We start from the raw sequence: 14,257 nt of genomic DNA, 5'->3' as shown, positions 1-14,257 counted from the left end.
CGTGGAACTCCTGGCTTCCTTACGGCTGAGGTTTAGGACCCATATCTGGTGGAGCATTCTGGGCTTCCCTATGTCTCTCAAATTGCATCCCTGTCAGCTCTGCCAACTCAGGGATAAAAACTAGTAGTTGGGGACAGTAAAGTAAGAACCTGTTCCTACTCTAGGGAGTTTTGTACTGTTGCTCATTAAAACTTCACCTTTGGACTTCTTAGCATAATGCTTTCCCCACAGCATTGGGGGGGGGGGGGGTTGCGGAGGGAAAGGAAGAAAGGAAGTAAGCAAGCAGGCAGCTAGACTGCCTCGGAAAGTGCAGCAACGTAAAGTGCTGGCGAGACTGCCAGATGGCTGAGGCTGCTTAAATCCAAGATGTCTCTTCCATCAGGGGCTCAGTGCGGAGTTATGGATATTCTGAAGGAGTGAGGCTGTAAGGCGAGAATGGAGGGGTAGACACACCAGGGTGAATAATCCCTCTTCTCCCAGTGGAGCATCTCAGAGCCACGAACACAGCGGGGGCAAGCCTCTTCTTGGCAGATAGAAAAATGTCAATAACATTTTAAATCTGGCATGTGGTTTTGAAGTGTTTAGGCATTTGGAAGGGGTACAAGGGGAATATAATATATGTATAGGGATTTTTTTCCAGATTCAAATAAATATTTGAAAATTTTCTGGTGCATATTTTATAAGCTGGAAGCAATAAAAAATGCTCTCTGATCTCTCCAGAACCAATTCCCGTAACATATGGAACCTCAAAAACAGAGTATCTGAAAAACTTTTTTTAGTAGCTAGGAAGGTTAATTTTATGTGTCAACTTGGCTAGGCTGCAGTGCTCAAATATTTGGTCATATATGTCTGGATGTTGCTATGAAGGTCTTTTGTACATGAGATTAACATTTAAATCAGACCTTGAGTAAAGCAGATTACCCCCCAGGATGTGGAGGCCTCATCCAATGAGTTGAAGACCTTTAAATGAAGACTGAGCACCCCCAAGGAAGAGGGAATTCTGTCAGCCCACTGCCTTTGGGCTCAAACTGCTATATCAACATTTCCCTGGGGCTCCAGCCTGCTGGCCTACCCTGCAGATGACAGGCTTGCCAGCCTCCACAATCAGGTGAGCCTATTGCTTAAAATAATTCCAGCACCCCTGCCCCCTGCCTCTGCACACACACACACTCGCTAGCATCTTATTGGCTCTATTTCTCTGGAGAACCCTAACACAGTGGTTTACATCACTGTACTTTCCTTGGGGTTAATCACACAAATGTACCAGCTTCACAGTTAATATCTGCTAGCACTGCTTAAAACAGCTGAATAAGATTATTTGGCTTACTTAGTTGAATAACTTGAATTCAACTTATTCAGTTGCTGAATAAGAACTTTAATTTTAAATATTATTCAACAGAATAGATCACTTTTTAATGGCCCAAATGCTCACTTACAACATAACATTATAATTTTCACCAGGGTTCATTAGGATTCTAACAGCCTATCTAGTAGAACTGCGGACTTTTGTGAACAGATATTTATTAGCCTGAAGACAGCTTATTCACTGCAATCTTTTAGGAGAGAGGCAATGCATTACCCTTTTAGACCAATATAAAACCTTTGGACCTGTACACACAGAATCAACCTGACCCTTACTTCTGTCTTTATGCCTTGATTTAGCCTCCCATGAATTTGTACTCAAGACGAGGATGGCTCTGCCACAAGGCATGTTCCCATAGCATCAATTAGCTCGTCCCCTAGGTCAACAGGTGAATGATGCTGAAGTGGAAGCTGCATTTCCCAGCATGTTGATGCTCTGCGCCCAAGTAACAGCCACCAAATGCAAGCCCATTACTGCAGCTGAAGGCAGCAGGCTGCAAGCTGAACACAGTGCTGGACACAATGCCCACACTCCAGGTCTTTCTCTTAGCACAGGCTGTCCACATGCTTTGTGTTTGTGCATTTGGTCCTTGTCCCCATAACTCAGCAGCCACAACCCACATACCTCCATCCATCAAGCTACCTTCACCTTAAAAAAAACAAACTGCAAAGTCCTGTACTTTCATTGTTTAAAACATTTATAGTTTTTCTGTACTGGTATTCTGGACTGTTGTATGTTTTTATCTATTAAGCATCTAATGTGATTTTTTTTAAATTGTGCTAACATCTTACTTGGATTGTTACTGGGTTTTCTGAATATTCTGGTTGTAAAACTGTACAGATAAGGAGAGATCGGCTCCATCCCTACCTTTTGCCCCCTTACGTCCTTTGTGTGTTTGTGGAACATTAGGTTTTTCTGGACTACATATGCTGTGTTAGAGCAGAAATGCATCCCCAAGCTAACCATCTCTGCCAGACTGAAGTACATGCTATGCCAACAGATCCCCAAAGAAGAAAAGAAAACGTATTTGCATCACAAACATGAACACTAATTTATGGCATGTCCATTAGAAAACATGAGATATTAACATCCTAACACATGGATTTTCTAAGCAAATGTCGATTGACTCCTCAGGAATTCTTCTACCTCAGCCAGAGCAGACTGTAACTCTGTTCCATAGGAGCATGAATTATGAGGTGACTTTGTCACACCAGGGGATGAAACTGTGCACCCACCCTGCCTAAGGAGACGGGCAACAGGCCAGCACCTGCTGCCACAACCTCCCACCACCCTTCTACCTCTGGACCAGGCAGCCACAAGAGACTCACAGCAGGTGGGACTTCCACCGCTGCATCCAGATTTCAGAATGAATAACTCCTCTGCACTTGTTTGTTTTCTATCCAGACATTACAAAAATACCACTCTAGGTCAGAGATACCATTACAGCAAAATGGCCACTTGAACATGCTCCATAATTATAATGATTACAAGGGGGTATCACAGCCAAACATTCCCAGGAAATGTCCCAAAAAATTGAAATTGGAGAGAGTGGTTGCCCTCTGTGTGTGTGTGGTGGGAGGGAGCTCTCAAAATGTGTCATTACCTTGACTGTTTCTGTCTGGTCACCTAAAAATGACAGGTGTGAGTACATTTAATGGGCAACCCTTGAAACAGCCTGTATTTGGGAATGATCCAAAAAGATATGAGACACAGAGCTTTCATAGCTATCCAAAGTTCTTACCTCTGTAAAAGAGAAATTTCATATTCCATATGTTTGCTTTTCTTATGGTTAAGAAGCATACAACATGAAATCTATATTCATAACAGACCTTTACGTGTACGGTATTGTTGCCTGTGTGCACATTATTGTGCAGATCTCCAGGGTTTTTTCACATTGAACGACTGAAGCTCTATAACCCGCTGAACAGCAATTCTTCATTTCCCAATTCCCCAGCCCCTGGCAACCACCATTCTACTTTCTAAGAGTTGACTACTTTAGGTATCACATGTAAGTGGAATTATACATTATTTGTCCTTCTGCGACTGGCTTATTTCACTTAGCAAAATGTCCTCAGGTCCAGCTGTGTTGTCACATACTGCAGAAATTCCTTCTTTTTGTATAGCTGAGTAATATTTCACTGTATGTATATACCACATTTTCTTTATTCATTCATCTCTCAATGGACACTTGAGCTGTTTCCACCTCTTAGCTATTGTGACTAGTGCTACAGTGATCACAGGAATGCAGATAGGTCTTCAAGATCCTGATTTCATTTTTTTGGATATACATGCAGAAGTGGGATTGCTGGATCATACGATAATTTTATTTTTAATTTTTTGAGGAACCTCCATACTGTTTTCCACCATGGCTGTACTAATTTACATTCCCACCAACAGTGTGTACAAGGGTCCCAATTTCTCTGCATTCTAACTAGCACTTATTACTTCCTGTGTTTTTGATAACAGCCATCCTAACAGGCATGAGGCAATATTCCACTGTGGTTTTGAGCTGCATTTCTCTGATGATTAGTGATGAGCATTTTTCATCCCCATAAAGATTTTTTTGAAGGACAAAAATGTTCCAATAACACAAGGAAATACCACTGTGGTATCAGAAAATATAACCTCTCATCACTAAATTCCCTTATTTTTATTTCATTCCAATGGATTTTTTTTTACGTATCTTAAAACTGTGACAAATACTTTCAGCTTCAAATGAAGAGAAAGACAGACATCAGGGTTAAAGGTGTTCTGGAGATCACAATGCTTTCTTTCAGAGTTCAGCCCTCCTCTCCCAAGGACACACCTATCAGGGCAGCAAACCTGGAGGTAGAAAATACTGTACAGCAACATCTGTTGAGCCTGAACAAGGTAACTCAGGAAAGTATACAAACACACAAGAGCAAAAAAGGGAGTAAAGATAGATTATCTGTTGGTCAAAATACTATCCCACAAACTTGGAAGGGCAAGAAGCAGCGTGATTGACGTTCTAAGTCAGGGCGCCATGCACCCACATGTTCACATCAACAAGGGTCTTCAAAGCAAGATCACACCTGACAACTTGAATTTACCAGGGCACATTTACACCTGAATTCTCAGGTAGGAAACAGGGGTTGCAAACTGGAAAAATTATCCTTCCCACATCCGTGCTCTGTCCTTCATGGAGTATGCAAAATTGGAAACTCCTACTTAACATCTGCATTTTTCACCATCTTTATAAACTGGCATAGCTGGCAACACTGGGCCTACATCCTGCAGGGCAGCATCTGTCCGGCCCCCCAGCAGATGAAGCAGAGGCTGGTACTGGGCCCCAACGCCACTCCACCAGGTCAACGTTACCGGCTTGGCCTCGGAGTTTGTGAGTCCCCCTCCGTTCCCTGTCACAGCCTGCGGGATGGTAAGAGAAGGGAACATGGAGATAATCTGACCAGGGCCTACAGTCTCTCTTGTTGGAACTGTAATACCACCACGCAAGATGAATGGAGACAACGGCTCTACTGAAGAGAGGAAGAAACTCCCTGGATTTAGTTGCTCTGCTTGATTTCTGACCCCTAGTCAGAGCTGGGCCCAGGCTACCCACCTTGTGATTCCTTCCTGTTCAATATGCTCACTGGTGCCATCCCCTCTGAAGAGAGAGCAACGGGACAAGAAACTTCGATTTCTGACCGGATTTTAAAGCACCCCGTTCCTAGTGCAGTCCCAGGCACGCACGGATAAAAAAATTTCTTAAATGAAAGAGTGAATGAATGACATAGGAAAAAGGCAAGAAGAGTTTCTTCTGTGGGCAACTGACAACAATGATCGTTAAGACTAGGAACAGTTTAAGATGAACTTCTTCCACAATATCATGCCCTCAATTTAAATGATGGACAAGACGGATAAGTAATGAAAAACAGAGAAACTAATGTTTTCAATCTTACGTAGTTCTTGAGGATTTCAAATCCTTTTAGAACAGTATGTCTCACACTTGATAAACATGTAGACCTTATTAAAGAAAATACCTCCTATGGATTCTGGAGTTGACGTAAATACTGTTTATATCATGTTACTTAACTATGAACAAACATAAACCAGATATAAACTCCTCATACTTATAGCTCCCGAACACTTTTGTGACCAACACATTTGCAAAATCAATGGAATAAGAATTAGCAACATTCATTTAATCTGACAAGGGACGCATTTCTACGGAAACTACACCCCCACAGCCAATGTCAGTATGGTCCTGGCAGCTTGTGTGCTGCGCTTTCCAGCCACACTTATACTATCAAAACCCCATTCCCTGATCACTCTTCCATTGAGAACACAGACAACCCCACCCTCTGTGTTGCTGGTCACTTTGAATTTAGGTGGACACATCATCTACACCACGTCCACCACTGTGCCTTCCTCACCAGCCGACAACAAGGAACAAAGTGCTGCGGGTGCCACAGGATACTAAACATAGAGGCAGGTTTTGAAACGGTGTGGCCAAATCTGAAATGTAAGAGTCATCCAGGTGATTCGAAATGTGCTCAAATTGATTTGTTTTATATTATTAGTCTTCTAAGATTCCCAAGCATGCACGTAAAGACCCAAAGGACCCCCAATTTGAGAAACACTCTTGACGTGAAATGTCCATAGTCTGGAGATGTGCCCAGAGGTATTTTTCTGCATTTGTTATATTGCATTTCAGGTCCTTCAGATGTCAGAAACTCCTAGGTATTTAAAAGGGTGAGACAATAAGCTCCTTGAAAGTCAGGGTCAGGTCTACGGAGGGGTCTCTCTAGTGCCTGGGACACTGGCAGCACATGAATACCAAAGGAATTAGATAAAGAATGAAAGAAACATGTCTGAGCTACTGCATCTATATGTCTTGCATGTCTGAGCTACTGCATCTGTATGTCTTGTTTTTATAAGCCATATAGACTAAGGCCTTAAGGGTTAAAATTCACTGTTTTCTTTTTGTAATTACTCTGACAAAAGCAATTATAATTTGGAAGACCCCAAACATTTATCTGTTGAAGCAATGAAACTGTTTTTTTGAGGAACTAATATCAAAGACATCATACATGTCATTCCATCATTACAACTTTCCTCTGGGAAAGAGTGTTTACTTTCCATTTTATAATGTGATACGAGACTAAGAGAGTCAGACAGGAGCAGACCAAATACCCACCATAAATAATCTCTTCCCATTTCTTCCCTCCAACGATATACTGCAGTCAAGTGCAACTAAGCTTTAACAAGCTACACATGAAGCAAGAAAGTATATTATGTCTGTCCTCTCAGGAGAAAAAAGCAGACATTTGAATCACCTCGGCATTCTAACCTCCCCCATCATTTAAAAGCTCTCTTCTCCACCATCAGCCTCCAAGCTTCCATTTAAGGCAGATCCGCCTGATTCAGCTACTTCTATTTTACAAATGAAATAAAATCATGTAACCTGGGAAGAAATCAAGAAACAGGTTTTATAAGCTTGAAGTAACAGGAGTAGTATGACTGTATATTTGAACAGTGATTTTGGAGAAGAGTAAATGAAAATTTCAGGCTAAAAGACAAGCTAAAGAAGAGTCTGTGGTCCTTGGAGGGTAGTCTTTCAATGACACCCCACCTTAAGCCTTTTTCTTTCTACCCACACCATTAGGGCAGAGTAAACAATCTCTCATCAAAACCTGATAGCAGCACTCTGAACAATCAGTGAGATCTGAGGGTTAGAGCAGGCCACTGTCCATATGGCTACAACTGGCAGTCCTCTAAGGATGGGAAGGCCAGAATACCTTTCTGGGGCCAGGAAGCCAAAAAGAAATTACTACCTTGAGATGAAACTTAAATATCAGAACCAGAAGGGGCCACCCCCAGTAAGCAAAGCTCATAAAAAGTAAGCCATACAGACTTCTGCTGGGCCCAGGAGCAAGGTTTGGAAGGTTCTAGGAAGAGTTGTGGTTTCTCCCACTCAGGAGTAGGGTAGTGACACACGTAATTGTGATAGAGGATATACTGAAGAGAAAAAAACAAAAAGCAACAGACCAGCAACAGTTAGAAAATAAAGATATATATATACACACACACATCTATATACACAGAGACATATAGACATATAAAGATACACACACACACATATATCCTCAGTTCTGAATGCAGAAAAGGCAGAGAATCTCTGGAAAGCCTATGGCTAGCACACTGATAGGTCCCAAAGCCAGTGCCAAAGGAAAGCATCACACACAGTCAAAAACATCTTCAAACCTCTTCCAGGACTGAGGTCCAACCCACTGTGATGCCTCAAGGCTGCAACAAATCTTTATCTCCTGGAATGAGCACCAGATATTACTGGCCACATGAGTGAAAAATATATATTTATTTTCGAACACTGTAAACACAGTCCAAAGCAGCCAGATGTTCACATTTGGAAGATACTCAAGAGCTGAGAGCAGAGAAGAGCTGATTTAACTCTCGCATCACAAGCTGGTTCAGGGCCAGAACCTCACTGATGGGACGAGAGGGGAAACTGAGGCACTACTGAATCAATCCGTGTCTGTCCATCTGTCTGCTGGTCTTCTGCCTCCTCTCACCCTGTCCTCCTCTCAATCCGTGTCTCCAGCCGTCTCTTGTGTTTACCTCTCTCTGCCTCCATCTCTCCTCTCCCTTTCCCACCTTGCCAAGCACCATATCATGAAGGTGAAGGGGGCGCATGAAGCAACCGCACTATTACAAAAGACGATCAGAGGGAAAAGCCCTAAGGTGGACCCCAAGAAAGAGAAATGTAAAGGAAATCCTGACCATGAAACTAAAACTATGCCTCTGCCTACTTGTAACTATGTGTTTTCTAAAACATCCTAGTTACATGGGATTGGTGTTCAACTGTTGCTCTTCCTCTCCCTTTTAGCCACCATCTTCATAGTTATACCGAAGTGCTTGAAGTAAACCGTTTCGACAATTCATGTAACAGTTCACACGTGGGTAGTTTTTGTTCTCAATTGAATTTGTTTCTGAGTTACTCAACAGAAGACTCTTCTTCAACACTGTGCGTGTAGAAAGGGCACAAACCATGTGTAACAGCAGACCACACAGGTCTGATTTTGGCTCCTGAACAAATCTTTCCACCCCAACCCTGTCTGGCGGGTCACCAACTGCGCTAACCCTGTTATACTAAAGGAACCCACCCTGGGTCTGATCTGGCTGTTGTGGCAAAACTGGTGCCCATTCACAAGTCCACTGTGGTTTTGGTGCCAGCTGGGCCCTCGTGTTTCTGTTTGTGAGAATGTGGGGTTCTAAGTTAATTTATCAAAGTAAATCATCCCACAAATGACACTCAAAATCGCTATGAATGGAACTGAGAACACTCTGAAAAGCTTCTGCTCTGACTAGAGGAGAGAGAGAAATTCCTGTCATGCCCCCACCTCAGTCAAATGTCAATGCGCACACACAAAGACACGCACACCCTATATCCTTCTCTCCTTGCCAATCTTAGAACACACCAGCTCTCACCAGGGACGTGAAAATTTAGGGGGGAACCAACGAAAGAAATGAAGAGAATGCATGCAGCATGAACGAACTGCATTCTCAGGATATGAAGCAGGGAATCAAAGAACATTCAGCAAATATTTATTGAGTATATCTATTGAGTACCTACTGTGTACAAACCTCCCTTTCACCAAGATAATGCCCCTGGCACCAGAAACTGCATCCACTAGGTATCCACAACTCTGCTCTGTTTCTCCCCAGATATTCTCTCCCCACTTCATGGATTTTTCTTGGCCTGATACAACCCTCCTCCTGGAATTCTCTTACATAACTACATTGCCCATTCTGGTTTCACCTGCTGGCCGACCTAGCTCCAGCTTACTGGAACTAGTGGTAATGGCCCATCCCGACCCTCTGGACCATTTACACCTGCCCAGCTCAGGTGAACAGGCCCCATGGCTGCTCGGGACACTCTACTCCCCAACCTTGAAGGAAAGGAGTCCCTCCATTTCTAAGAGAAAACCAACTTGAGTATTTGTCAACACACATCCCAGAGACCATTTTCATTCTTTCACAGTGCAATATTATTCTCTCTAATATCACAATTACCAATGACTGAGGAGGTTAACCCAAATTTGTTTACTATTTTGATCTAAGAGCTTGAATGATCTTTGAAATGGAAATCACTACCACATTTTGCCTCTACAGGAACCAAACATTCCTATATCTGTTATCTGTTCTCTGCAAACTGTTCTCAAATATCCCCCCTAGGACAGGCATGGGACAGACTGAGCCCTGGGGGAAGACGGAGTGCCAGGTGGGAAACTAAGGCACCAGATGAAATGGCACACTTTCCCAGAGAGACAACTTCTCTACTGGAATAAAATACAATACTTTATGTTAAACCAAGCTCCAATATATTATAAAGTAAAGTGAACAAAGACATGACTTCTTTTTTTTAAAGATAAAAATGCAAGACTTCAAAGAATGTTCCTGCTTGTGGGCAGTCCTTCGGACTCTGTCCACAATACATGGAGCTTCCTGCAAATAACTCTCCTGCTTTTACCTGTTCTCTGAGGAAAGTTCTGAGAAATATTTCACCCACATTATGCACTTCTTGAGGGCATGAACCATGTCTCCTCCTTCTCTTTGTCTCCAGGGACCTAGGACAGTACCTAGGACAGTGTGTGGCACGAAACAGGCACTCAGTAATGTTTGCAGAATTAATTTGGCTGAAATAATGGCAATGGCATTGTCAATAATAAAAGATTTTTATCACATTTGAATGGGAGGAAGGGAAGGTGAACATCTGAATGAGGACGTGGAATAGAAAGCAACCCAATTTACCAAAACAGCTAATGGCTGCCATGGTAACAATCAGATGAAGCAACTCAGTTTAGTTCTTTTCCACTTGAACAAGTACAGGAAGGCAAATATTGTACTTGTTAATCTCGCAGAAGACGGGGGTGGGGCTTAGGACACAAGTCTACCAGGTGATACTGGTACCATAAAATTTAATAACTTCTCAAGAGTTTGAAAGGTATCGTGATAATAATGTCACCAATAATATTAAGTCCTGGTTGTATGCTGATCCTAAGAAGGTCATTTTGACCATTTAAAGGTTAAGTGTCAAATATTTCCTGGTGTGACCTGACAACTCTGAAAAGTAGTTCAGTGTGTGTGTGTCTGTGTGTGTGTGAATAAAATATGGTGTGGGCTTACCTTTTCTTATTCTTAATATTGTTACTTTTTTAAACTAGCTGAACCCAAACCAAGTTACCAATGAAAGATGATTCAAAGTATAATGCTTGGAGCAAAATTTAAATTTTTCTACTTCCCTGGTGGAGACGCTGCATTTTCACTCATTTGTAAATAATAGAAAAGGTAGGTATCACACCCACTTTCTCTACACAATCCCTCTTATACTGCAGTGAGTCACCGTCCATGCCCAGTATTCCCTGAACTTTCCAAACTGGAGGGAGAAGCTGGGCGCAGGAGGAAGTGAGGACTCGCAGCCCTGCAGGGCTAAATGGTGAATGGGTGAGCCAGGCCACTGCTGCCTTCCGGGGCTATTTCCTTTTCTGAGTCTCGTGTCTCAGCTATGTGAACTGCCAACCAAAACGATGCCTTTCAGATCTTCCTAATAATGACAGCCAGAAATCCATAACACTTCAATGAAAATCCAGAGAGCAGAAAAACACTTTATAGCATTAAGATGTTTGTAGCACCTGAGAAAGAAGTGAAACTAGCTCAGAACATACCATGACTCCAGGCAGAGACCCGTGCAAGTTAATCTCAATAAAACCTGAGTATCTTTGCCACCGTGCCCTGAACTTGCAGGCATCCCCTCTTCCCCAGAGAATTAAGTAACGTGATACTATGTTATTTCTGTCAGAGCCACAAGAGTAGAAAGTTTATTGTATGATTTTATCATTTTTTTCTGTGGTATAAAAAATGAGAGTTTTAAAATTTACAACATCTGGGATCAAATGCTGCTCTTTTAATGACTGGGCAAGTCCCTTAACGTCTTCTGGTCTAAATTTCTCCATCAATCAAAGATGAGAAAGTCCACCCCCAAGGTTATTCTGAATACTAAACGAATAAACTTGTAAAATGCCTAGCACCTAGTAGGCATCGGTGAATACTTGTGTGCAGCAATATAAATGCGCAGCAATGTCTCGTTTCTTACTTAGTAGGAGGAAAACAACAAATACAAAACTACCGCCAAATTGGCTAGCGGCCCGGGTCACGGAGGGCTGCCGCTCCGGGTACAGCCTGGAGGCCAGGAGGAGGAGGTGATGTAATCAAGTCTCTGAGGTTCGGGGAGCGCTCCTAAACCGGTGTCCTGAAAGAATCTCCGGGCGCTGCGGGTTTCACGCTCGCGTATGTAACTAACAAACTGCCCTTTGCAGGGCTCAGAAATGAGCAAGTGAAACTTTCTCCCCGAACTCTGACTCTGAACGCATTCCTTTTGCTTAATCTAGGAGTATCTCTTCTTGGAAAAGTTACAGTGAGTCGGTAAATGGAGAAAAGCAACTCAGAGAGAGAGACAGAGTAGGGTCCACTGGGTCTGCACACTTCGAGTGTAAGGGGGAGAGATGGCAGCGTCCCAAGGAGGACAGGAAACACCACCACCACCTCCCGCCCTGCAAACCACACACGCACCTGGGGATGAACTTGACCTCGTCCCCGAGTCGCGACTGGAAGTCCTGCCAAGCCTGGCCCGGGCTCCCCGGGTCCCAGGGGGCAGCCAGCGCCGCCGCCGCGTCCTCGTCGCCCTCGTCCTCCTCGCCGTCCCCAGGGTCGGACCCCGCCTGGGCAGCGGCGAACGCGGGCTCCCGCGGCCCCCAGCCCCGGCGCCGTCCCCCGCGGAGGGCCCCGCGGAAGCCGCGCGCAAACTCCTGGAAGGTGATGGCGCCGTCGCGGTCGGCGTCCAGCCGCTGGAACACCGCCTCGGCGTCGGCCGGCCGCACGCGCAGCTCCGCGCACAGCGCGCTGAACTCCTCACGCTCCAGGCGTCCCGAGCGGTTCGCGTCGCAGTCGGCGAAGACGGAGCGCAGCCGGGCCAGCTCCTCCAGGTCCCCGTCCGCCTCCATCCTGCCTGTCCGGGGCGACCGAGGAGGCTCCGGGGCGCGCGGCCCGCCCCGGCTGCGGCGACGGCGGGGAGTCCGGGGCCACCTGCTGCCGCCGGGAGCTGCGGCGAGTTCGGCGAGTCGGGCAGGTTAGGCCGCTGGCGGGAACGTCGGGGCGGGGCGAAGCGCCCGAGTGGGTCGGAACGGCGCGCTCCGACGTGGCTCCGCGCGCAGACCTCCGGCCGGACTCTGCCAGCCCCAGAGCGGTGCGAGCGCGCCCCTGGCCCCGCGTCCCGCGCGGTGGTGCCCGCCGCGACTGAGCGTCCGGCGCGCACTTGCCGGGCAAGGCCCGGCTCCGCCCAGCCTGGGAGGAGGGGCGCCCCGCTCCGGTTCCCACGCCTTCGGGAGGCCGGCTGTACTTTCCGTGCGGGGCTCTGGAGCCGCGGTTTGGGGCTCCCGGAGTTGGGGGGCCCGGCAGGAACTGGGGGTGAGGCAACAGTGTTGCAAGGCCCTTGCGCGTAAACAGTGTTTGCTCGGGTAAATCGAGAGCTGGTATGAGGAGCTAACTGGGTAGAAAGGGAAAAGGAAGGTAGGGGTAGGATTCCAAATTGGTTAACGTCATGTGTATTTTATTATTTTCTGATTCCGGAAAATTGGTAAACTTCTGTGTATACAAGTTTTCTCACAAAGCAAAGTATGAGATTTACCGGAAGACCTCATTCTCTAATTTTACTGGCTTTCTTTAATGCATGTCCGGCCAGCGTTAAGATCCAAATAGTTAATGCACAGTTGGAATACATAGATCTTCCACATCCTGAAACCCAATTAATTTTTCTCAGGCCTTATCTCCTCAACCTGAGAGAGAGAAAATTAATAACCAAAATCCTTGGCAGGCAACAATATTTAAACAAGGACTAAGGTAGTTTTTTTTTCTTTAAACAAAGCTTCTGGAAATTATGCAGGTATCTCTTACCCTTTGATCTTAAACATTTATTTCAGCAATTGCTGTTGTTTCTTTAATATTGGCTGCTTCATGGGTATAAGATCTTTAACATTCATCTATTTTAATCCTTTAAAAAAAACCTTTTCTTTCCAAGAGACCCTCACTCTGTCATACGACTTCTGTATATGTTCCCTTTGGTGATTCTCATAGACTATGAAAATGCATTTGGGTCATTTTTACTTTATTCACAACAATTCCATCCACTTTTTAAACATTTATTTTCATTTCTTTTAGTTATGGTTCTGCATTTCATTTATTCTCATTCTGGATTCTCTTTATTGCTTACTTTGATTATTTTCAATATAATACAAATAGGGGATTTGACTGACATATTTCCTCAAGCTGATGTTCTTAAACAGAAAGCTAAGTGCTAAACATCTGAGGAACTGTTTCTTCCTGATTAGTACAATAAACACAGCATCTGTCAAGCTGTAAATACCATTGATAATTGCCGTCTGTAAATTTAACTGGTAAATTATGAGAGGCGTTCCATTAGAAGCCCTGGTCTTAGCAATCTAATTGCTAAGTGAATATAGTTCCATACAAGTAGGTAGTTAACACATTGAAATGAATTTTATTATTAGTGCAATATAAATTATTAATTTTGAATTTATGTGCTTTCCTGTTTATTCTAAAAGTTGCTTTTTCCATGTAAAGAAAAAATGGCTAGCTTGGTAATGCCTTTAAAGCTTTACAAATATACTTATTAAACTGAATCTTTGAAATATTGTTATCATTGTTCTGTTAGCAGTTAATAAATAGCTGTATTTTTCAAAATGGATGAGTTAATATATTTTTAACTGCTTAGGCGGAAGTGATTTCTTGAAGACTGCTCATGCAACTTCCTTCATTAACTCACTCTGACCTTTGCACTCA

At 44.1% G+C, this 14,257-nt stretch overlaps 1 protein-coding gene and 1 long non-coding RNA gene across 4 annotated transcripts in view; one reads left to right on the top strand and one right to left on the bottom strand.

The window, feature by feature from the left end:
- LOC130845323 (uncharacterized) overlaps window positions 1-1,977 on the top strand; it is a 62,889-nt gene extending 60,912 nt beyond the window's left edge. Inside the window, exons 2-3 of the long non-coding RNA XR_009051385.1 lie at window positions 929-1,108; window positions 1,663-1,977. This is a non-coding gene — a long non-coding RNA (uncharacterized LOC130845323). The remainder of the gene's footprint in view (window positions 1-928; window positions 1,109-1,662) is intronic.
- The window catches only part of RASEF (RAS and EF-hand domain containing), a 71,866-nt gene extending 59,321 nt beyond the window's left edge, over window positions 1-12,545 (bottom strand). For all 3 annotated transcript variants that reach the window (XM_057722355.1, XM_057722358.1, XM_057722356.1), the window contains exon 1: window positions 11,972-12,545. In XM_057722355.1, coding sequence (XP_057578338.1) covers window positions 11,972-12,402 — 431 coding nt within the window. In that variant the 5' untranslated portion in view covers window positions 12,403-12,545. The remainder of the gene's footprint in view (window positions 1-11,971) is intronic.
- Between the last annotated feature and the right edge of the window lie 1,712 nt (window positions 12,546-14,257).

The sequence above is a fragment of the Hippopotamus amphibius genome, chromosome 2, assembly GCF_030028045.1.
Source record: "Hippopotamus amphibius kiboko isolate mHipAmp2 chromosome 2, mHipAmp2.hap2, whole genome shotgun sequence".
Taxonomy (NCBI): domain Eukaryota; kingdom Metazoa; phylum Chordata; class Mammalia; order Artiodactyla; family Hippopotamidae; genus Hippopotamus; species Hippopotamus amphibius.
This window is presented reverse-complemented; position numbering and strand designations above follow the sequence as displayed.